A 24484-nucleotide genomic window follows, 5' to 3' on the forward strand; every position below is an offset into this window, starting at 1 on the left:
CAAGTTTTCAATCATTATCCCTCTGTATTTATCATGCACTGGTTTCTATGGTAAACGTAAAGACATTAACTTCAAGAGCACAAAGGCATACATCGAAAAACCAGTTACGGACCCTCTCGACATACAATGGATGGTTGCTGAGATTCCACAACAAAAGGAAGGCTCAGTGTAAAAAAATAATCTCCATTTCTATATGTTTAATTTTTTTATTTTAATCATTTGTTATATAATGAAAAATTCTCATCTTATGCAGCGATTGTGGTGTATTTGTGGCTGCATTTGTGGAGTATGTTAGCCTTGGAGATTTGGCAATCCCAAAGGAAGATCTTTCTGATATTGACCAACACTGTAGACGCTATGGAGCTCTACTGTGGGACTATGCAACAAAGAAGCAAGAAGATGGGTCAATCAGTGAGAGTGAGGTTACTGGCAGGCTAGCAAGGAGGAAGGGTGCTTCGACAAAAAACGAGAGGACTAGAGTGCAACGAAAGAAGAAATAGACTATTGTGTTCCTAGTTTGGTCTGTGAAATTTGGTAGTTGAATTGGAAAACAATGTAGGAAATATGTCGTTTTGGTTTTCTACTACACTTTTTGTTGATTACATTATATTCTAGTACTCTGATTACATTTTTACAGCAACAGCTTTGTCTTACAATTTGACTTTAATCTTCAAGTTATTTTTATAAATACCTTCAAGTGCCAAGTAATATCTGTATATAACTGTCATTTGTTACACAGCAGAAAGATAAAATAAATACAGGAATCATATAAATAATTTAGCCATTTTTTAACAACAAGGTTTATCAAAAAAATTCAATTTATCTACATTTAAACTACGTCAAACTACATTTTAACTACAACTCCTCTACATATGAATAACATGACTACAGTTCTAACACAGTTAAACTACATATTCACTACAATCTGGATACAATTTACGTTGAATGCATTCTTTATTAATATCAGTTTTTTTGTATACAATAAATATTAAAGTTTAACTATTCTATAAAAAAAAGACAACTTTAGATGCTTGACAGAATACATAAAAACATAAATAGTGCAGATACACAAATTGATGTTTATACTTCTTATTCATCTTCAAAAACTTAAACAATTAGACAAGAAAATCCGATAATTTGAGCTCACTAACATTTATTTTGAATAACTATTCTAACTACATGATATTCATTTCTTTTTCGGCGCATTCTTGCAAGTTCTTTTGTTATGCACTTCACCTCCACAATTACCACATGACACCTTGTATTTCTTTGACTTTATTTCATCAAATGTTTTATATCTTTCCTTGTGAGGTCTCCCTGGCTGCCTTTTATCTCCCGCCGGTGGCTTTACTACCTCATCCAAAATATGTTGTGGCACTTCCCATTTGCCTTCATCAGGAAGAGGATTTACTGGCATTTCATAGGTAAGCATAAGGCTCTTCCTTGTGTAATACGGAGAGCAATAGTTTTCGTATGTTTCATTCCTATGCCTTAATGCTGCCAAAGCATGCGCACATGGAAGTTCATCAAGTTTGAATTGTCCACAACTACATTTCTTGTTTTCTAGACACACAATGTACCGCTTCACACCATCTAACACAGTATGTATATGATCTGTTGAAGCCCTCACCTACAATTGAAGACCAAACAGAAATAATAATACATCAATCATTAAAATGGATTATCAACAATTTACCTACAAATCAGCAACAAATATATTACAGCTCATCTACAAACTATTATTACCGACAATTTGACTACAGTTTAACTACAATCTGGAAAAACTGCAGCTAGTACTTTTTGATTCTACTGCACCAAAAAAAATATCTTACCCTTAGTTTCTGAGATAATGTACTGTTGTCTTCCAATTCTTTGTTGTATTTGTGACCAAGGTATGTGAAAGTACCCTTTGCCTTCGATAACTTTTTTTTTGTCCAACGTTCAAGAAGAGTCCTCATATACTCAAATAGATCAAATATTGGAAGCTCTCTTGCATCTTTTGTTACAGCATTCAATGACTCGGCAATGTTTGACGTCATAGTAAAAGTTCTATTTACCGTTGCATGTACTCTTGACCATCTATGATAGCCAATATCATATAGGTAAGACTTTACACGCAGGTCTACCTCTTCAATCTTCAACATCCTTTCATTAAATTCATCCATAGTGTATGACCGTGCTGTAGCAAAGTACAATTCATGTAATTGTAGATGTCCCTTCTTGAATTTTGACCTTATATTTGTCCATATATGCCACATGCAAGAGTAGTGTGCCAATCCCGGATAGACAACTGATGTTGCCTTCAGTATACTCTCATGCCTATCTGAAACAACACACATTGAAGGTCTTTCACCATATGCCTCCTTGAATTGCTCAAAGAACCACTTCCAAGACGCGTCGTTTTCAGAATCAACCACAGCATATGCCAAGGGAAAAATAGTACCTACATTTTTAAGACATAAAATATGATTAAATAACAACTACAATATATATTGAGAAATATAGACATGCTAACTACATTCTTTTATATAACTACAAAATAACTACAACATAACTACAATTTAACTGCATTTTAAAGACTGTCTACAAATAAGTACAAAATTATTCCATTATTTACCTGCTGCATCCATGGTGCTTGCTGTCAGCATAATCCCCCTGTAGGCTGACTTTAAGAATGTCCCATCAACCACTACTACCGGCCTACAATGTTGCCAACCATTTATTGATGTACAAAGAGCAACAAATGCGTATAAGAAGCAATCATCTGCTGCCTTCTTCAATTTAACAACAGAACCAGGATAATTCTTCTCAAGAATATAAAAATATTTGGGTAATTTGTTGTAGGAGTCACACGGATTCCCTCTCAAAAACTGTAAAGCTTTTTCCTTTGCTCTCCATGCTTGCATGTAGCTTAGGTTCAGTCCATGTTCGGATAACATGTCAGTTTGTATGTCCTTTGGTGTGTAAACAGTCTTAGGATCACAATACTTTGGAACGACCATGCTACCAAGTACTGCTGCAGTACGTTTGCGCTGTATGAATGTTTCGTCCATTAGGCAGCATGTGTGTTGACGGCTGAAACTTCTTATCTTGAACATTGCCGAATCATTAATTGACGTTGCCTTGAAATGCCATTTACAGCTTTCAGCAACACATATAAGCCAGTAGCTACAAAAGAAATACAATATTTACACAAATTTATGAAAAAACTACAATTAACTACAATTTAACTACAATTTATAAAACCCACCTATCTTCAATCATACACTGATTTTGCTGATATATTATCCACAAATAACTACATACCTTCTATGACTGGATCTTTTTACTCTGAACTGGAACTTGTGCATCACTGAATAATTCTTCATTGCAGCAGCTACTGTTTGCTTGTCCTGATAAACTTGTCCTTCTTCAATATATGTTTGCGTAGATTCAGTTATTATTTCACTTTGATATTCCTCTATAGCTGGTGAGGATGGAAATTCAAGTAAGTTTAGGGATCCAGACGAACCTGCAAACAATAAATTCATAAATGTAGTTTCTATGTAGATAATTTTGAAAGCAACATTGCTTTATCCTTTTCAGTACTATGTGAGCTTTGTAGTTTAATTGTAGGTAATTGTAGTAATATTGTAGATAACATAGTAACACCATAACTCTCTGCAATGTCGAATCAAACATACCTGCACTGGTGCTTTCATTGTTGATTGCCAATTCCATATTGAAATCTCTTACGCTTATACATAAAGGATACGAACCTAAGTTTTTATTCTCCTTTTTGGTTTCCATGTAAGCACGAACCCCCATATCATTCCTAATCTCCATTGGAGGACAATTCTCGTTCACAATGTATTTGATTTCTATAATTTTATCCGATGTATCAATCGATAATTGTTCTGCAATTGTAGAACTGAGAATTCCGTAGTTTGCATTATCATCTACCACAATGGCATCAACTTCAAAATCTCTAAATCTGCCATAGTTATCCCAATTACCATTCGATTTCAGCATTATTGGGATTTTTGACATGATTTCGTGTAGTTGATAGGAAAAAAGACGAAGAAGAGATATAGTTTCTACAATTTGAATACTGATATCGACGAAGAGCAATTTTGTACAATTTGAGACGAAGAACAGATATAATCTCTCTTCAGTAATTGTAGAATTTGATTGCACCGAAAAAGAAATCTCTTTCTGTTGAGGAAGGAGAGAATTACGCAACTGGTGCCTTCATCAGGAATGAAAATCGCCTTCATTTCAAAATTGGAATAAAATCCTTGACAGAATCACATCAGATTTGGTGCCTTCATTTTAGGGGTTTTTTAATGGCAAAAGCTACCTATTTTTGGATTGGTATATAATTTATAGTAAAAGTGTGGACTACATAGGTAAATAACAAATTATGAACATTTTTGGTAATAATGTTTGATATATGGTATAGATAGGTAAAAATCCCTTTAATTTAAGCGATTGGTTGAGCAACTAATTAAGTTAATTCTTCTATGTTTCTTTACCGTAAAAGGTCCACTTGTTGCTCCCTTTTTTCTCCTTGTTCTTAACTCGTAGTATTTGCTGAGTAGCAATTACAAGTTTTTTAATCCTTAATTACACTTTCCTATGGACTTATTCACTACTACTAGTAAGTAGTAATTACAACCGAAGGTACATTGTATTCTTTATCAATGAGTCAATAACTTTAAAATCAGTTCCTAATTAGCATGACCCACTAAAATTTTAAAGTATTTAGACTTGAAGTTTCTTAACCAATCGATTTGAAATTGATAAAACTAGCTTCCTTAATAAAGGACAACATTACCGATTTTTGCAGTTATATCGAATTTAGATTACTTATTTTGAAAAATAAATCTACTTAGATTAATTCGTCTTATTATAGAATATTGTCACAATCCAAAACCAACCCGATCGTGATGACGCCTATCATAGAACTAGGCCAGTCGACACATTTCCAAAATAATATGACAGTTCATTAAAATTTAATAACCCTTTTCATACTGAAAGTTCCATAAGAGAGATAAATTCAAAACCAAAATGCGGAAGTAAAAGCCCGACCTCGGGTGTCACTAAGTCATGAGCAAACACTACAACTGGTCTGAAATATAACAAGACTAAAATAGTCCAGAAATCAACTACTAATAATAACTACATGGGAGATATGAGGGAGAAGAACAAGGTTGTGATCGCCATGCAGCTACCTTGTCAACTCCAAATATCCGCGGCGGATGAAGATCAACGCTCGCTACCACGTCCAACAACCCCTGGATCTGCACACAAGGTGTAGGGAGTAATGTGAGTACGCCAACTCAGTAAGTAATAAAGATAAATAAAGACTGAGCGGTAAGAAACACATAAACCACATCATGAAATTTCAATAAGTACAACATGCTTCCCAATTTAGTATGTGAGTCAAATCCGGTAAGAAACACATAAACCACATCATGAAATTTCAATAAGTACAACATGCTTCCCAATTTAGTATGTGAGTCAAATCATCTCGTTTTAAATCCAGTTTTCGGAAAAATCATTGAAGATATCTTTTAACAGTTTTCCATAGAGGCTCAATGCATTTAATAGTAAAAGTGAATGAAAATCATAAATAGCCCCACGGGCACAATATGAATCAATAATAGCCCTTCAGGCATATCTCAAATCACTCACTCAGGGTACCCGCGCTCACTGGGAGTGTGCAGACTCCGTAGGGGCTTGATAACTAGGGATTATGATGCATTTTACACTCCTTCTTGCTTAAGTTTTGATTAGAAATGTGTACAAAATAGTCTCAAAGGCTCACATGTTGTACTTGATTGCAGGGTTTGATCAACAAGGTGACAATTTGTCAAAAACTAGCTCAAAAAGGAGTGAAACATACACAAGTACTAAGACCAAGGCCAAGCTCAGTCAAACAAGGCCAGTGCGCCCGCACACCATTCTGTACGGTCCGCAAAGATGAAGTTCAGAGAGCAGGCATTTCATGCAACCAAACAATGCGGCCGCAAAGTATTTTGTGCGGACCGCATTGATTTCATTGTAGCCGTACTCGACTTTGTGCGGTCCGCAGAGCTCAAGATCAAAGAGTTGCCAAGTTGGACGATGATTCTCAATGCGGTCCGCGGTCCATTTTGTGCGGACCGTAATGGAAGCCACCGCGGCCGAAGTCCATTTTGTGCGGTCCGCGGTGGCCAACTTCAGAGAGCAGATTAGTCAGCCAAGAGCTTTAGTGCGGCCGCACTCGATTTTGTGCGGTCCGCACTAGCCCCGCAGGGGTATTTTTGTCCAGAATTTTTAGCCTAGTATAAATAGTTTCTTTTCGCATTTTTAGGTCATCAGTTGTATTTTGGACCGAAGTTGTGCTCGTGAACAGTTCTTATTTACCACTTTGAGTAATTTTAGCTTAGTTTCATCATTGAATCTTCAAGTTTTATCTAGTAATTAATTATTATGGACTTTTCTTCATCTATTTCTTAGTTTTATTCTATAATCATGAGTAACTAAACCCATTAGCTAGAGTTGTGGCTCAACCCTAGTGTGGGTAATTGATGGATATTGTGTTTTAATGCTTGATTGTTTATGTGTGTTTGATATTTGGATCAATTTAGGGTTTTAATGTTGAATTAGTGGTTGCAAACACTAGTTTATGCCTAGTTGACTTTGGCTCTTCTTGAGAAAAGAGCCTAAGTCTATGAAATTGGTCCAACAAGGAATTGGGGCGTATTCAAGAGATTGATAGCCCCAATTAAAGGGTTAAACCTAGATATAGTAATACCCGACTTGAACCTCAATTGCTTGCACAAATTATCATACCCAATTGGTCTTGAGAAAGTCAACTCTGGTAAAATCACTCGAACTACCGAGAGGTATAGAGTGAGTAGAATCGTGCAATAGTTATATCATACTCCCCAAATATGACAATATAGCCTTAGACTCAAGAATCCGTCAATTAGCCACCTAGGAGCAAGTCACTACCCAAGTGCCTTTTATCTATTTGAACAACTTTCAATAGTTTAATCCTAGCTTTACTTAGCCTAATTTAGAATCTTAATAGTATAAAATTAGAAGTAAAATCAAAACCAACAATGTTTAGAAGTGCAATTAGGAACAATTACGCAACACCAATTTAGATAGAAGCTCAACTTCAATCTCTAGCTCCCTGTGGAAATCGATCCCGACCTTCTCGGGTAAAAGCTGCTTCGACCTCTCTTGCTACGTTATAGTAGTACAGGGTTGGCATCGATCACTTTTTGGCGCTGTTGCTGGGGAGCTAACGGTTTTGGCTATCTATCTAAATAGTTTAGTGTATTATTCTTCTTTCCTTCTGTGTTACTAATTTATGCGTGTCATAACTTCAGGTACAAAATGGCAGCAAACAACAATGACCCTCTTGGAAATGTGATTGCAGGGGAGGAGGTAGATGATGTCGGAGATGATGGGGTGCCTCTTATACCTCAAGAACAACGTAGAGGCCGCCAGGCCAATGCTAATGCCAATATTCTAGACCCTCCTCCTCCACCTCCAAGAGTGGCTCCTCGAGTGCTTCCAAACCAAGGCTATGCAAGTGCAATTGTCCCACCCCGGATTCGGGCGGGAAATTTTCAAATTACCAATGTGATGCTGACATTGCTAGAGCAGCGTAGTTATTTCACGGATGCTGCCAATCAAAATGCTTACAAATATCTCAAGGTGTTTGTGGATACCTGTTGGGGGAGCAAGCAAACTAATGTGTCCAAGGATGCACTTTGGTTGAGACTCTTCCCATTCTCACTTAGAGGGAAGGAATTGGATTGGCTTGAACGACTTCCCAACCACTCCATCACTACCTGGGATGAGTTGGCGGACAAGTTCATTGCAAAATTTTTCTCACCTGGGCATATGGCAGCATTGAGAGATGAGATCTTGGCTTTCAAGCAGGACCCCACTGAACCATTGCATAAGATTTAGGAGCGCTATAGAGAAATGGTAAAGGAATGCCCCAACAATGATATGACTGAGGCGATGATCGAACAGACTTTGTACCGGGGTGTTAACATAACAAACCAGTTCATAGTGAACCAACTTGTTGGGGGCAACTTCATGAAGTTATCTTATGATGAGGCTTTTGACATTCTTGACGAGATGGCTGACACTTCTTCTGCTTGGCAAAGTAAAGCCAACGTACCTTATCGCGGCCTACTCCGCACTTCTAATTATGTAGCGAGAGAGGGTCAGAGCAGCTTTTACCCGATTTTGGGTCGGGATCGATTTTCATAGAGAGCTAGAATTGGAGTGGTGTATCTATTTAGCTTAGGATTGCGTAGAGTTCCAAATTACACTTCTCATCATTTTTGGGGTTTTCTTTATAATTCTACTTTTAACAAACTATAAATTATAAATTAAGCTAAGAGTTAAATGCTACGGGTTGTTCAAATAATTTAAAGGGCACTAGGGTAGTGACATCCGCCTAGGTGGTCAATTGACAGGTACTTGAGTCTAAGACACAATTGACATGATTGGGGAGCATAATATAACCGTTGCACTATTTTACCCACTCTACACCTCTCGGTGGTTCAAGTGATTTTGCCCAATTAACTTTCTCAAGACTAACTGGGTATGCAAATTTGCACAAGCAACTTAGGGTTTAAGTCGGGTATTACTCTCTCAAGGTTTAACCCTGTAATTGGGGCTATCAATCTCTTGAGTACGCCCCAATTTCTTGTTGGATCAATTTCAGAGACTTAGACTCTCTTTCTCAAGAAGAGCCTAGTCAACTAAACACAAACTAGTATTTGCAACCACTAATTCAGCAATTAACCATGAAATTGACCCAAATATCAAACACCCATAATCAATTTAGCCCTAAAATACAAGACCCATCAATTACCCATACTAGGGTTGAGCCACAATCCTAGCTATGGGGTCTAGCTACTCATATTCAAAGAAGAAAAACAAGAAATAGATGAAGATAAACACATATTAATTAATTGCTAAGCTAAATACAAAGATTCAATGATGAAATATAGTTAAAGTTGCCCAAAATGACTAAGAAAAGTCGACCCACGAGCGCAACTATGCTATTATAATATCTGATGATCTAAAAATGGAAAAAGGATCTATTTATACTAAGCTGAAAAATCTGGACAAAAATGCCCCTGCGGGGTTAGTGCGGACCGCACAGAATGGACTGCGGCCGCACTAGGACTCTTGGCTCCAAAATCCAGCTCTTTGAACTCAGGCTCCGTTGACCGCACAGAATGGACTGCGGTCGCGGTGACTTCTAGTGCGGTCCGCACAAAATGGACTGCGGACCGCATTGGCTTGAAAGCTCCAAACTGCAACTTCTCTGAATCTTGGCTCTGTGGATCGCACAGAATGGTAGTGCGGCCACATGGACTCCAGTGCGGACCGCACTAAATCTAGTGCGGCCGCATTGCCTTTTAGCCTGAATACCTGCTCTCTGAACGTCCTAGTGCGGACCGCACAAAGTGGTGTGCGGCCGCACAGGACCTATTTTGCCTGAGCTTGTCTTGTCTTTGGTACTTGTGCAAGTTTCACTCCTTTTGAGCTGATCTTTGACATCTTGTCACTTTGTTGATCAAACCTGCAATCAAGCACAACTCATGAGCCTTTTGAGACTATTTTGTATGGGTTTCTAATCAAAGCATGAGCAGGAAGGAGTATAAAATACGTCAAAATCCCTAGTTATCAACTCCCCCAAACTTAGGCTTTTGCTTTTCCTCAAGCAAACAAAATAAGACCCACCCCTTAAGGGAAAATCCAAGAAATTTTCAGTTGTCCTAAAGCAACCTCAACTAGCATCAATTGGGACTAACAATTGCTCTCAATATAAATGAATCATTAACAACATTTACCCTTTGAAACACCATGGATTAAGTGAGACAAAAGAGTATCAAGAGTTGACTCAACACATCAAAGAACTCTTTCAATTACTTTGGTCATTGTGGAACCCAAACTTACATATCCTCAACTCTCCCTAAGCAAATCTCACCTTTAGAATAGTGGCACGCAAAACGAGGTTAATGGAAATTCACTCCTCTCTCTCAAGAAAAATTCACAAGTCTGGCTCTAAGTACCATATGCTTGCCCCTTATATGAGTATCCACTAATGTAAGCTTCATTCAACTAAAGATCATATAGGACTTTTTTGGAGATATTGTGAAGGCTTTTGGTTCAGGGTAGGAAATGTTTTGGTCTAAGTAGGTTCCATCTTCCCTTAAGCACTTTTTTTGATTCATTTGGCATATATTCACTTGGCTCTTTGAGTCATTTCACTTCTTTCTAAGGGGTTAGAAAGACACATTGTCACTCTTTCTTAGGTATTTCAAACCTTTTCTCCTTTTTCAACTTTCCACACCTTTCATTCTTTGCTTTTCTTGAATCCCTTTTTATTCTTTTTTTACGTTGAACATTTTTTTTGTCTTTTTGCTTTTTTTTGTTCTTTTCATTGCCTTTCATTTTCTTCATTTTTGTGCCTTTTTTACCACTTTGTTGCAATCCTCGTCTCTCCCCCCAAACTTATACTTTTGCCATGTGTTAAAGAAAGATTGGGTGCCAAGAGAGGGTGTCTTTTAAAACGGGTATAGGCTTGTATCATGGTTCTTGAAAGAAAAAGGTCTAAGGCTCAAAAGGGTTAACTAGGGATCTTATCATTGGTAGGCTATGGAATTGTTCAAACTATCATTTGAATTAAGGAGAGCCTATAATCATGTCTCAAGTCAAAATTCACTTATGATTTCGCCTCAACAAACATTCAGGGCAAGTTCTAGACCAATGGCTTGGGACTTGGACTTGCAATTACAATTACTCACCACACAAGCCAAGGGATTGCTAAAGACATAGAGTCGGGGGCTCACAACGACCTTAGATATGATTTGAGCACAAAGTGGTCCCGAAAAACCACTTGATGATTATCGGTCAACACAAGAGTCTCGAGGTCACGACTTTCACCATCCTAAACACAACAATTTACTTTTGACCATGAGATCAAAGGCAAATGTGCTAGGCCCAAGTGAAACTTTGCTTGAGGCACCCTTAACTACTAACTATTAAAAACAAAAAGAAAAACGGACTCAAACCTTAAGAAGGTTGTCACTCCATCCATTATTGGGAAGAGACACCCGGTTCACACAACACTCCACCTTTGTAAAGAACCATGGCATTAAGAAAACCAAAAGCTTATTGCAAACTTCAAAAACAAAAAGTTACGAATCACAAATAAGAAGCTAAAAACGAAAAATTTTGCGGAAAATAGAATAAATATGTACAAGAGGGAATTTGAATATACAATGGATGGGATGAATATACACAATGTGATATAATCTTTAATACAGACCCAAAGTGAAATAAAAATGCGATAAATGTAACGAAATATCAGAATTATATACAGACCAAAGATGAAAAATCAAGAAAGCATAAAAAATGTTAAATATATACAATCATCTGAATGTAGGGCCTACCCCCTCAAATGGAAGCTGGCATTGTCCCCAATGCCAACTAGTCTAAATAAAGCACCAAAAAGGTAAGAGGAAAAAGGATATAGAAGACTCCCTATGGCCCGTCTATCTACATAGGCTCATGTGTGGTCCCTGGGTCCTCTCTATACTCGGGGACCTCAGACTGTTCCCCTGTGGCCTGCTGCTCTGCTACTGGGACCTGGGCCTGGACCTGGACAGGCTCTTTAGGTAGTGTACCCTGTGGCTGACTGGAAGAGGTCTCCTGTGGGTCAGCCAGCTGGATGACTGCATCATCAGCTCGAGGGATCATCCTCTTCCTCTTGGGAGGCCTCTGTGGCTGCTCCGGCTCTGGATGAACTGCTGGTGCTGGCTCCTGGAGCAGTAAATCTAAAGGCAGGTGATCCGCCTTCAGTCTGTCTACATCTACTCTCGGCTCCTTCACAGACTCTTTGGAGGCCCGTGTCTTCCGCAGCTTCTTGTGCTCCCAAGCAAGCTCCTTGAGATCCTTGCTATGTGAATCAACTGCCTTTGAGAGCACTGCCTGAGTGTCAAAGATCTTCTTTTGGTTGTCAAGTATCTCCTTGAGAGAATCCTCTATAGACTGTGGAACATGTGCTGACGGAGGTGCCGATTGAGCCTCTACCACAGTGGTGAGTGTGGACAACTTGGATGAGGTAGTATGTATCCAGTTGTTTATGCTAAGAAGCGCCTGGCTCAGTCGGTTAGCAGTAATAGGATATGCCTGGGAAGATGGAATCTCTGAGCCTGCTGAGGCGGATGGACCAGCAGGAGTGGCTGTAGATATGGAAGGACCGGGAGGGATATCTGTGGGAATAGAGGTAGGCTCAGCAGGAGCCACTACCACAACTGGCTCTTCAGATTGACCAGTTGGAGCAGTAGCTGTACCTTTGAAGTTCTTGCTCTTGGGGTTGTCATCCCCTTTCATGCTATACCAGGAGAAAGGAGCCTTCGCCTTGACTCTGATGTCGAAGGGCCTCTTTTCCACCTTCAAGTCCCGGAAGTACATTGTGAGGAAACTGGGGAAAGGATAGTTCCGGTCATGCTCCGCACCCACGATAGTAATGATTCTAGACATCACATTCCCCACATTGATGGGGTACCCTACCATGATAGAAGCCACTAACACAGCCCAGTGGAGAGGGAGGTTGTTGTCATGAGTGGTAGGGTCCAACCGACTGCAAACAAAAATCTCCCACCCCCGTGCCTCAAAATTCAAACTCCGTCTCAGAATCCAGACTCCAGCAGTCAACCAGTCGGGGGTGGTACCTGGGATTGCCAGGTACTGTGCTAACTAGGGACGAACCTACTCACCCATTTCCATCTTCGCCATGTACAGGGTCTCGTCCTCCTCATTAAAGCCCAAGTACTCATTTATTGACTGTCCATCAAACAACACCTTTAAGTTCCGAACCTTGGTCACTTTGGAGCCCTTTTTTGATGTGGGCTACATTGCAGTAGAATTCTTTGACCACGTGTTTGTTGGTATCCACACAATCATCCATAAAATGCTCCCATCTAACTCTCGTCCTAAACTGCCTCCTCACGTTGGGGTTGTGAGGTAGCAAGTCTCTATCTATGAAGCTCCTCTCCGGGATCAACTTTCTCACCGGCCACCACTCCCGAAATTTATGGTACACCACCTCACTCACAAATCTGTCCTCCCAAGCCTCAGGCTTTCTTGTTCTAGCAACACCTCCCACCTAAGGCTCACCTCCTTCTGCTACTTCCTCATCTCCCTCTACTTCCTCCTCACCTCCTACTGCATCCTCTCTGGATAATGAATCTGTGGGAGATGTGGAGTATTCCCTACTACCTGCTACTGAGCCCTTAGATGACTTAGAAGAAATGTTCACTGATGTTTGGGCAGCGGGGGAAGTGGGAGGAGCAGTCTGTGTCTCTCCGGATAAGGGATGTACTCTGGGATTGAGTCCGAAGAGATCTCCCGGGAGGGATCGTACTCACTCCCCAACATGTCAATGGCTCTGTCAGCAGCTTTTATGGCCTTCCTCATGTTTTTGATGTTTTGCCTAGCTTGGGGAGTAAGTTTAACCATTTTCTGTTTTCCTCCCTAGGAGGATTCTCCTCTGCCCGGTTGTTTAGATCCTTTACCATGTTGTTTTACCATTGTCTGCAAACACAATTCAAATAAACTTGTTAGAATCATTAGACATCAGTCAAGAACACTCAAGAAAGAGAAATGCAGACAGAAGGAAAAGTTGCAGACAGTATTGCAGAAACCACCCAGTGCGGACCGCACACAATGGAGTGCGGCCGCACATGGTCCAATGCGGACCACAAAAAATGGACTGTGATCCGCACATGGGTGGGTTTCAGACTACCCACCCTCTGTATCTTGGCAATGCGGACCGCACAAAATGGTAGTGCGGCTGCACAAGGGCCGGTGCGGCCGCACTGCCCAAAGTTCAGCTTTCAGGTTGTTTATCAATGCGGTCCGCACAAAATTGTACTGCGGACCGAACAGGGGCAATGCAGACCGCACAAAAATGACTGCGGTCCGCACTGAATGCCCGGTCTTGGTACTAAGTTAGGGTTCATGAATTTTCGTTTTAAGCTTAATTTTGCACCTAATTAATGTCCATATATGTTACCCCAATGTATTCAACTAACTAATTCAACATGAATCAAACTTTTAACTAACCTTACCTAAATAATTGCAGAATCTACGAGAAGCATAGAAAGGGAAGTAAGAAAAGCACAAATTGAAAGAAATTAACAGAAGAAAACAATTAAAAGGAATGAAATGGTACCAGATATGAGATGTAATGAAGAATAACGAGTCCAACAATTAATTACGAGTAAAGAAGATGATGAATAGTGTTCTAGAGGGTCTGAGAGTCAATAGTGCGAAAAGGGTAAAAGAAGGGCCTCATGCCCTATTTATAGAAAAGGACCTGGGGCCCAGTCTCACCAACCAGTACGGACCGCACAAAATGGACCGCGATCCACACTGCACAAATACTTTCAAGCTTGAGGAGGCAACACTCTGCGGTCCCCACAAAATGGACTGCGGATCACACAAAATATAGTGTGACTGCAGTGGCAAACTTCAGAGAGGTGGTCATTCACCCTTCACCAGTGCGGTCAGCACTGAATGTAGTGCGGCCGCATTGACAACTTCAGAGACCTGACACTTTTTCCACTATGTCTTGCACTGCATCAACACAACCCTGTAACATCTCACAACCAGTCAGCCCAAAAATCAATCCTACACTATAATGAAAATCAAAATAAAAACAAGAAGAAAAACACATGGGTTGCCTCCCAAGAAATGCTTGATTTAACATCGCGGCACGACGCAGGTTACCATCATATTATTTGAAATGAAGAAGCGCCACCACGTGGCTGTCATCAATTTTTCCAAGATAATGCTTGACCCGGTGCCCATTAACTCCGAGGACTTCACCATTTTTTTTCTTTAAATCAAGAGCACCAAACGGGGTCACACACACCACTTCAAAAGGTCCACTCCATTTGGACTTGAGCTTTTCCGGAAACAAACGTAATCGGGAGTTGAACAAGAGAACCAAATCACCTACTTTGAACTCCTTTCCACGAGCATATTTATCATGAAGGTACTTAATCTTGTCCTTATACAAGGACGAACTAGAGTAGGCATGATATCTGAATTCATCAAGTTCATCAAGCTGCTCCGCACGAAGATTGGCTGCAACATCCCACTCAAGATTTAGCTTCCTCAAAGCCCACATGGCCTTGTGCTCTAACTCAACCGGTAGATAGCAAGCTTTCCCAAACACAAACCGATACGGAGATATACCAATCAAAGTCTTGTAAGCCGTCCTATAAGCCCATAGAGCGTCATCCAACTTCTTCGACCAATCGGTCCTATTTGTATTGACCGTCTTTGTCAATATACTTTTGATTTCCCTATTGGAGACTTCCACTTGACCACTTACTTGAGGATGATAGGGGTTAGAAACTTTGTGATTGACACCGTACTTAGAAAGCAACGTGTCGAAAGCTCTATTGCAAAAATGAGACCCCTCATCACTTATGATTGCACGAGGAGTACCAAACCTTGTAAAAATGCTTTTCTTGAGAAATGCTACAACACTCCGGGACTCATTGTTGGGCAAAGCCACGGCTTCAACCCACTTTGAAACATAGTCCACCGCCACAAGGATGTAAGTGTTCCCACAAGAGCTAACAAAAGGGCCAATGAAATCAATGCCCCATATATCAAAAATATCAACCTCAAGGATGGCATTGAGAGGCATCTCATCTTTCTTCGAAATTCCACCTGCTCTTTGGCATTCGTCGCATCTCTTCACAAAGTCACCTACATCTTTATACATAGTTGGCCAATAAAACCCACAACTAAGAACTTTAGAAGCCATCCTCACCCCGCCATGATGACCACCATAGGGAGAGGAATGACAAGCCTCTAAAATACTCAATTGTTCTTCAGAAGACACACCTTTGGATCAAACCATCCGTGCAAATCTTGAACAAGTACAGCTCATCCCAATAGAAATCCAAACTATCCCGCTTGAGCTTTTTTCTTTGGTTAGAAGAGAGCTTACACGGGATTATACCAGTCACATGGAAATTTGCAACATCTGCAAACCATGGCATATCATTCATCGACACCGAAAGGAGTTGTTAGTCGGGAAATGAATCATTGATCTTTAGGCCATCATGAGGCCTCCCTTCCTCCTCCAAGCGGGACAAGTGGTCCGTCATTTGGTTCTCACTACCCTTCCGATTCACAATCTCCAAATAAAACTCTTGAAGTAACAAGACCCATCGCATCAGTCTAGCTTTGGAGTCCTTCTTCGTCATCAAGTACCGGGGAGCAGCATGGTCGGTATGAACAATAACCTTAGCACCCATAAGATACGGCTGGAATTTTTCCATAGCAAACACAATAGCCAAAAGTTCCTTCTCGGTCACCGTGTAGTTCACTTGAGCATCTTCATTGTCTAGCTCGCATAGTATACCGAATGAAACATTTTGTTCACTCGTTGACCCAAAACTACCCCAACCGCAACATCGCTAGCATCACACATGAGCTCAAAGGGCAAGCTCCAATTAGGCGCGGTAATAATAGGAGTGGTGGTCAACTTATGCTTAAGAAGTTCAAAGGCTTGCGTACACTTGTCATCAAACACGAACTTAGCATCTTTTTCCAACAACTTGCACAAGGGGTTACCTTCAAAAAGTCTTTGATGAATCTCCGGTAGAACCCCGCATGCCCAAGAAAACTTTGGACTCCCATGACAAATGTAGGGGGAGGGAGCCTTGAAATCACATATATCTTTGCTTTATCCAAATCAATGCAATGCTTAGAAATTTTATACCCGAGAACGATTCCTTCTTCCACCATAAAATGGCATTTCTCCCAATTGAGGACAAGATTGATTTCTTCACAACGGGCCAACACCCTATCAAGATTCTTCAAGCATTCATCAAATGAGTCCCCCACAACACTAAAATCGTCCATGAACACCTCCAAAATGTCTTCCACCATATCGGTGAAAATGGCCATCATGCACCGCTAAAATGTATCCGGTGCATTACATTACCCAAAAGGCATCCTAGAGAAAGCAAATGTACCATACGAACAAGTGAATATGGTCTTTTCCTGATCTTCTGGAGCAATCAAGATTTGGTTGTACCCAGAATACCCATCCAAGAAGTAGTAGAAGGCACGCCCAACAAGTCAGTCTAACATCTGATCCAGAAATGGCAAAGGAAAGTGATCCTTGCGGGTCATTTTATTCAACTTGCGGTAGTCCATGCATACCATCCACCCGGTGACGGTTCTTGTCGGAATCAACTCATTTTTGGAATTTGTCACCACAATCATGCCACCCTTCTTTGATAAACATTGCATCAGCGAAGTCCAAAAGCTATCAGATATGGGGTACATAACCCCGACATCCAACCACTTGATCACCTTTTTTTCACAACCTCTTGCATTGCCTCGTTTAGCCTCCGTTGGTGATCCAAGGACGGCTTTGCATCATCTTCCAGAATAATCTTGTGCATACAGAATGCGGGGCTTATTCCCCGAATATCGACTAAAGTTCATCCAATTGCCTTTTTTCGCTGTTGAAGCACCAGCAATGTGGCATCAACCTGCATGTTAGTAAGGCAAGAAGAAAGAATAACTGGAAAAGTAGAATTTGATCCTAAGAACTCATACCTGAGGTGTGGAGGAAGTGGTTTAAACTCCAACACCGGAGGCTCTTCAATTGAAGGTTTGGTTGGTAGAGTCTTTCTATTCTCGAGATCCAAAGACAATTTCCTAGGCTCATAAGAATAAGAGCCCATTTCATGTAAAGAATTCACGCACTCCACTTGGCTTGCATCCTCATTGACATCAAGATTCAACAAAACGACCTCCAATGGGTCCTCCACATTGATCATGGCACTGGTGTCATCAATTATCACTATTGTGACAAGGTCAACAAAAAAGCACACCTCGGTACTGTTGGGCTGCTTCATAGATTTGCACACATAAAAAGCGACCTTTTCATCTCCCACCCGGAAGGTGAGTTCCCCTGCTTCCACATCTACCAATGCCTTCCTCGTAGCTAGGAAAGGTCTACCCAATATGATAGGAACCTCATAGTCCACCTCGCAATCTAAAATCACAAAGTCAGCTGGTAAGATAAATTTGTCCACCCGGACAAGCACGTCATCAATAATACCCAAGGGTCTCTTCATCGATCTATCCGCCATTTGTAACCTAATGGAAGTCGGCCTAGGTTGCCCAATACCCAAAGTTTTGAAAACTGAGTAGGGCATCAAATTGATACTAGCTCCCAAATCACATAGAGCCTTGGCAAAATCCGCACTCCTAATGGTGCAAGAAATGGTGAAAGCATCGGGATCTTCAAGCTTCGGGGCCATTGAATGCACTACATCACTAACTTGGTGAGTTATCTTTATAGTTTCACAATCTATAAAACACTTCTTTGTGACCAAGTCTTTCATGAATTTTGCATAGCCCGACATTTGTTCAAGTGCCTCCACCAAAGGCACATTAATAGATAAGCTCTTCATCATGTCAATGAACTTTTTAAACTAATTATCATTCTCTTTTTTCACGATCATTTGAGGATAAGGTGGAGGTGGCCTTGGCAAAAGTGTCTTGGATTTAGGCACAACCGGCATATCAATTATATGTTCCCTAGACGGGTTCACATCATTTTGAGTTTCCACCTTGACTTCTTGAATATCAATCCTCACTTCATTGTTCATATTTTCATCAACCACATCTTCAACTACCAAAGGGACTTCTTCATCTTGCAACTCAACATCATCATCTACAACTTGCTTTTGCTTAGAGGCATTCACATCACCGCCTCTCCCACTTCTTATTGTAACCGCCATAACATGATTGTTCCCACCTTTTGGGTTCACTACCGTATCACTTGGTAGAGCACCCTTCGGGCGAGTATTCAATGACTGAGAGATTTGGCCTAATTGCACCTCCAAGTTTCGGATAGAGGTATTGTGAGAAGCTAACTGTGCATCAAAATCCGCATTCTTCTTCATCATTTGCTCGAACATCATTTCAATTCTACCCATATCATTACCTAAAGAACTAGGACCTTGAGATGGAAATGGGGGTGGATTGTTCGATTGTTGGTACATTGGGGGCCTTTGAAAGCCTTACCCCCGGTTTTCTTGGTTTCCATTGTTCCATCCTCCTTGATTATTGTTGCCACCCCAATTTTTGTTATTACCATTCCAATTCCTTTGGTTGCCTTGATTGTTGTTCTGATTGCCCCAGTTGTTGTTCCCCCAATTACCACTGTTTTGTCATTGATTGCCCCAATTGCCACTGTTTTGTTATTGATTGCCCCAATTGCCTTGAGGTCTCCACTGTTGTTGGTTGGAAGAGTTGCATCGTTGGCCTTGAAAGTTGTTTACATATTGAACCTCTTCACTTTGGTCATCATAACCATCATTTTGAAATCCATCACAGTGATCATCAAATTGCTCAGAATTCCCTTGGTTTTGTTGCCTTCTTTGCCTTCTTTTGTTGACAAGCTTATTAACACCCTCCATGGCATTCACTTGGCGGGGAGTTTGAACTTGTTGCAAATGTGCCTTTGCCAATTGGTTCATAATATTTGTAAGCTCAGCTATAGCTTGCCCGTGATCATGTAGTTCATTGTGCAAATGAATAATCGTGGGGTCACCTTGAGGCACAGTAGCTCTACTTTGCCATGCAGAAGAAGTGTCAGCCATCTCGTCAAGTATATCACATGCCTCATCATACGACAGCTTCATAAAGTTGCCTCCAGCAAATTGGTTCACTATGCATTGATTTGTTGTATTGATGCCCCGGTAAAAGGTTTGTTGTATCATAGCCTCGGTCATATCATTGTTGGGGCATTCTTTCTCCATTATTATATAACGCTCCCAAATCTCATGCAAAGGTTCCGTGGGATCTTGCTTGAAAGCCAATATCTCATCACGCAATACCGCCATATGCCCCGGCGAGAAAAATTTAGCAATGAATTTATCTGCCAACTCATCCCAAGTTGTGATGGAATGGTTGGGAAGTCTCTCGAGCCAATCTAATGCCTTCCCCCGAAGTGAGAATGGGAAGAGTCTCAACCTAAGAGCATCCTCGGACACATTCGTCTGCTTGCTCCCCCAACATGTATCCACGAACCCCTTGAGATGTTTGTAGGCATTTTGATTTGCAGGACCCGTGGAATACCCACGCTACTCAAGTAAGGTCAACATCACATTGGTTATCTGAAAATTGCCCGCCCGAATTCGGGGTGGGACAATAGCACTCGCATAGCCCTAGTTCGGAAGTATTTTGGGAGCCACTCTTGGAGGTGGCGGAGGAGGGTCTGGAATATTGTCATTGGGATTAGCATTGGCATTGCGGCCTCTACGTTGTCCTTGAGGTACAAAAGGCACCTCATCATCTCCGACATCATCTACCTCCTGCCCCGTAATCATGTTTCCAAGAGGGTTATTAGCATTGTTCGCTGCCATTTGGTACCTGAGTTGTGACACAAACAAGTTAATAACAAAGAAGGAAAGAAGAACAATATACAAAACTGACTAAATAGATAGACAAAACCATTAGCTCCCCGGCAACGGTGCCAAAAAGTGATCGCGGCCTACTCCGCACTACTAATTATGTAGCGAGAGAGGGTCGGAGCAGCTTTTACTCGATTTTGGATCGGGATCGATTTCCACAGAGAGCTAGAATTGGAGTGGTATATCTATTTAGCTTAGGATTGCGTAGAGTTCCAAATTAAACTTCTCATCACTTTTGGGGTTTTCTTTATAATTCTACTTTTAACAAACTACAAATTGTATATTACGCTAAGAGTTAAATGCTACGGTTTGTTCAAATAGTTTAAAGGGCACTAGGGTAGTGACATCCGCCTAGGTGGTCAATTGACGGGTACTTGAGTCTAAGGCACAATTGACATGATTGGGGAGTATGATACAACCGTTGCACTACTTTACCCACTCTACACCTCTCGGTGGTTCAAGTGATTTTGCCCAATTGACTTTCTCAAGACCAACTAGGTATGCAAATTTGCACAAGCAATTTAGGGTTCAAGTTGAGTATTACTCTCTCGAGGTTTAACCCTTTAATTGGGGCTATCAATCTCTTGAGTACGTCCCAATTCCTTGTTGGATCAATTTCGTAGACTTAGGCTCTCTTTCTCAAGAAGAGCCCTAGTCAACTAAACACAAACTAGTGTTTGCAACCACTAATTCAGCAATTAACCATGAAATTGACCCAAATATCAAACACTCATAATCAATTTAGCCCTAAAATACAAGACCCATCAATTACACACACTAAGGTTGAGCCACAACCCTAGCTATGGGGTCTATCTACTCATATTCAAAGAAGAAAAACAAGAAATAGATGAAGATAAACACATATTAATTAATTGCTAAGCCAAATACAAAGATTCAATGATGAAATGTAGTTAAAGTTGCCCAAAATGACTAAGAAAAGTCAACCCACGAGCGCAGCCATGCTATTACAATATTTGGTGATCTAAAAATGGAAAAAGAATCTATTTATACTAAGCTGAAAAATCTGGACAAAAATGCCCCTGCGGTGTTAGTGCGGACCGCACATAATGAACTATGGCCGCACTAGGACTTTTGTCTCCAAAATCCAGCTCTCTGAACTCAGGCTCCGCGGACCGCACAGAATGGACTGCGGTCGCGGTGACTTCTTGTGCGCTCCGCACAAAATGGACTGCGGACCGCATCGGCTTGAAAGCTCTAAACTACAACTTCTCTGAATCTTGGCTCTGCGGACCGCATAGAATGGTAGTGTGGCCGCATTGCCTTTTAGCCTGAATACTTGCTCTCTGAACCTCCTAGTGCGGACCGCACAAAGTGGTGTGCGGCCGCACTGTACCTATTTTGCCTAAGCTTGTCTTGTCTTTGGTATTTGTGCACGTTTCACTCCTTTTGAGCTGATCTTTGGCATCTTGTCACTTTGTTGATCAAACCTGCAATCAAGTATAACTTATGAGCCTTTTGGGACTATTTTGTATGAGTTTCTAATCAAAGCATGAGCAAGAAAGAGTATAAAATGCGTCAAAATCCCTAGTTATTAGTACGCCAAGGTGACCCCACGGTCACTCATTTACACAAAGAGTTACATGATCATGGGCAGGCTATAGCTGAGTTGACAACTACGATGAACCAACTAGCATAGGTACAGTTGCAACAAGTTCAAAATCCTCGCCAAGTGAATGCCATGGAGGGTGTCAACATGCTAGTCAACAAAAGAAGACAAAGGGGCCAACAAAACCAAGGGAATTCAGAGCAATTTGACAATGATTGTGGTGGATTCCAAGATGATGGTTATGATGAGCAGAATGAAGAGGTGCAATACGTGAAATATTATTAAGGCCAAAGGGGTAATTCTTCCAACCAACAACAATGGAGACCCCAAGGCAATTGGGGGAAATCAACAACAATAAGGCAATGGTAATTAGAGGAAAAACAACCAAAACTCCAACTTGGGCAATCAGAACAATAATCAGAACAATCAGGGTAATTGGAATAGGAACAACAACAACTAGGGTGGCAATAACAATCAAGGTGGGTGGAATAATGGCAATCAAGGAAACCGGGGGCAAGGCTTTCAAAGGCCCCCAATATACCAACAACCGAAAAATCCGCCCCCATTTCCATCCCAAGGTCCTAGTTCTTCTAACCCTGATATGGGGAGAATTGAAATGATGTTTGAACAGATGATGAAGAAGAATGTGGATTCTGATGCTCAGTTGTCTTCCCACAATACTTCAATTAGAAATTTGGAGGTTTAGTTAAGCCAAATCTCACAGTCCTTGAATACTCACCCTAAGGGGGCTCTACCAAGTGATACGGTAGTAAACCCGAAGGGTGGAAACAATTATGTCATGGCGGTAATTACAAGGAGTGGATGAGGCAATGATGTGAATGCCTCTAAACAAAAGCATATTGTGAGTGATGAAGTTCCTTTGGTGGTTAAAAATGTGATTGATGAGAAAGTGAATGAAGAAGTGATGATTGATATTCATGATGCCAAGGTGGAAACTCAAAATGACGTGAACCCATCTAGGGAACACGTAATAGACATGCCAGAGCCGGTGGTGCCTCAAGCCGAGGCTCCTTTGACAAGGCCACCTCCACATTATCCTCAAAGGCTCGGGAAGCAAAAAAATGAGAATTAGTTTAAAAAGTTCATTGATATGATGAAGAGCTTATCCATCAATGTGCCTTTGGTGGAGGCTCTTGAACAAATACCGGGCTATGCTAAATTCTTGAAGGACTTGGTGACAAAGAAATGATCCATGGATTGTGAAACTATAAAGATGACCCACCAAGTTAGTGCAATAGTGCATTCAATGGCCCCAAAGCTTGAAGATCCCGGTGCTTTCACCATTCCTTGCACCATTGGGGGTGCGGCCTTTGCTAAGGCTCTATGTGACTTGGGGAGAGTATCAACTTGATGCCCTACTCAGTTTTCAAGACTTTGGGTATTGGAAAACCGAGACCGACTTCCATGAGATTGCAAATGGCGGATAAAATAATGAAGAGACCATTGGGTATTATTGATGATGTGCTTGTCCGGGTGGACAAATTTATCTTGCCAGCTGATTTTGTGATCTTGGATTGTGAGGTGGATTATGAAGTTCCAATCATATTGGGGAGACCTTTCCTTGCTACTGGGAAGGCCTTAGTTGATGTGGAAGCATGGGAACTCACCTTCCGGGTGGGTGATGAAAAAGTGGTCTTTCATGTGTGCAAGTCAATTAAGCAACCCAACAGTTCCGAGGTGTGCTCTTTTGTGGACCTTGTCACGGCAGTGATAGTTGATGATGCCAGTGCAATGATCAATGTGGAGGACCCTCTAGAGATCGTATTGTTGAATCTTGATGTCAATGAGGATGAAGGCCGAGTAGAGTGTGTGAATGCTTTATATGGGATGTGCTTTTACTCTTATGAGCCTAGAAAACTATCTTTGGACCTTGAAAATATGAAGACTCCACCAACAAAACCTTCGATTGAGGAACCTCCGGTGTTGGAGTTGAAACCGTTGCCTCCACACCTCAAGTATGAGTTCTTAGGACCTAGTTCTACTTTGCCAGTTATTCTTTCCTCTTGTCTTACTAACATGCAGGTTGATGCCACATTGGCGGTGCTTCAAAAGCGGAAAAAGGCAATTGGGTGGACTTTAGCTGATATTCGGAGGATAAGGCCCGCATTTTGTATGCACAAGATTATTCTGGAAGATGATGCAAAGCCCTCCTTGGAACATCAAAGGAGGTTGAACGAGGCAATGCAAGAAGTTATGAAAAAGGAGGTGAATAAGTGGTTGGATGCCAGGGTTGTGTACCCCATCTCTGATAGCTCTTTGACTTCGCCAGTGCAATGTGTACCGAAGAAGGGTGGCATGAACGTGGTTGCAAATTCCCAAAATGAGTTGATTCCTACCAGAACCATCACCGGTTTGA

General features: G+C 41.1%; 1 protein-coding gene across 1 annotated transcript; it reads right to left on the reverse strand.

Annotated features, from left to right (window-relative positions):
- Window positions 1-1186: 1186 nt before the first annotated feature.
- On the reverse strand, window positions 1187-3192 carry LOC142164804 (protein FAR1-RELATED SEQUENCE 5-like). Its single transcript, XM_075223504.1, has 3 exons — window positions 2618-3192; window positions 1833-2443; window positions 1187-1630 (listed from the first exon to the last, which is right to left on the reverse strand). Exons 1-3 carry the CDS (start codon window positions 3096-3098, stop codon window positions 1187-1189), a joined length of 1536 nt encoding a protein of 511 aa, XP_075079605.1. The 5' UTR covers window positions 3099-3192.
- Between the last annotated feature and the right edge of the window lie 21292 nt (window positions 3193-24484).

Source organism: Nicotiana tabacum, chromosome 1, assembly GCF_000715075.1.
Source record: "Nicotiana tabacum cultivar K326 chromosome 1, ASM71507v2, whole genome shotgun sequence".
In the NCBI taxonomy this organism is placed as follows: domain Eukaryota; kingdom Viridiplantae; phylum Streptophyta; class Magnoliopsida; order Solanales; family Solanaceae; genus Nicotiana; species Nicotiana tabacum.

What these genes read in the sequence shown, in the direction of transcription:
- LOC142164804 (XM_075223504.1), bottom strand. Translation starts at nt 3,098, where the DNA reads ATGTTCAAGATAAGAAGTTTCAGCCGTCAACACACATGCTGCCTAATG. An exon ending in AAGCACCATGGATGCAGCAG is followed by an intron (nt 2,444 to 2,617) that starts GTAAATAATGGA and finishes TTAAAAATGTAG; the next exon opens with GTACTATTTTTCCCTTGGCA. An exon ending in CATTATCTCAGAAACTAAGG is followed by an intron (nt 1,631 to 1,832) that starts GTAAGATATTTT and finishes CTTCAATTGTAG; the next exon opens with GTGAGGGCTTCAACAGATCA.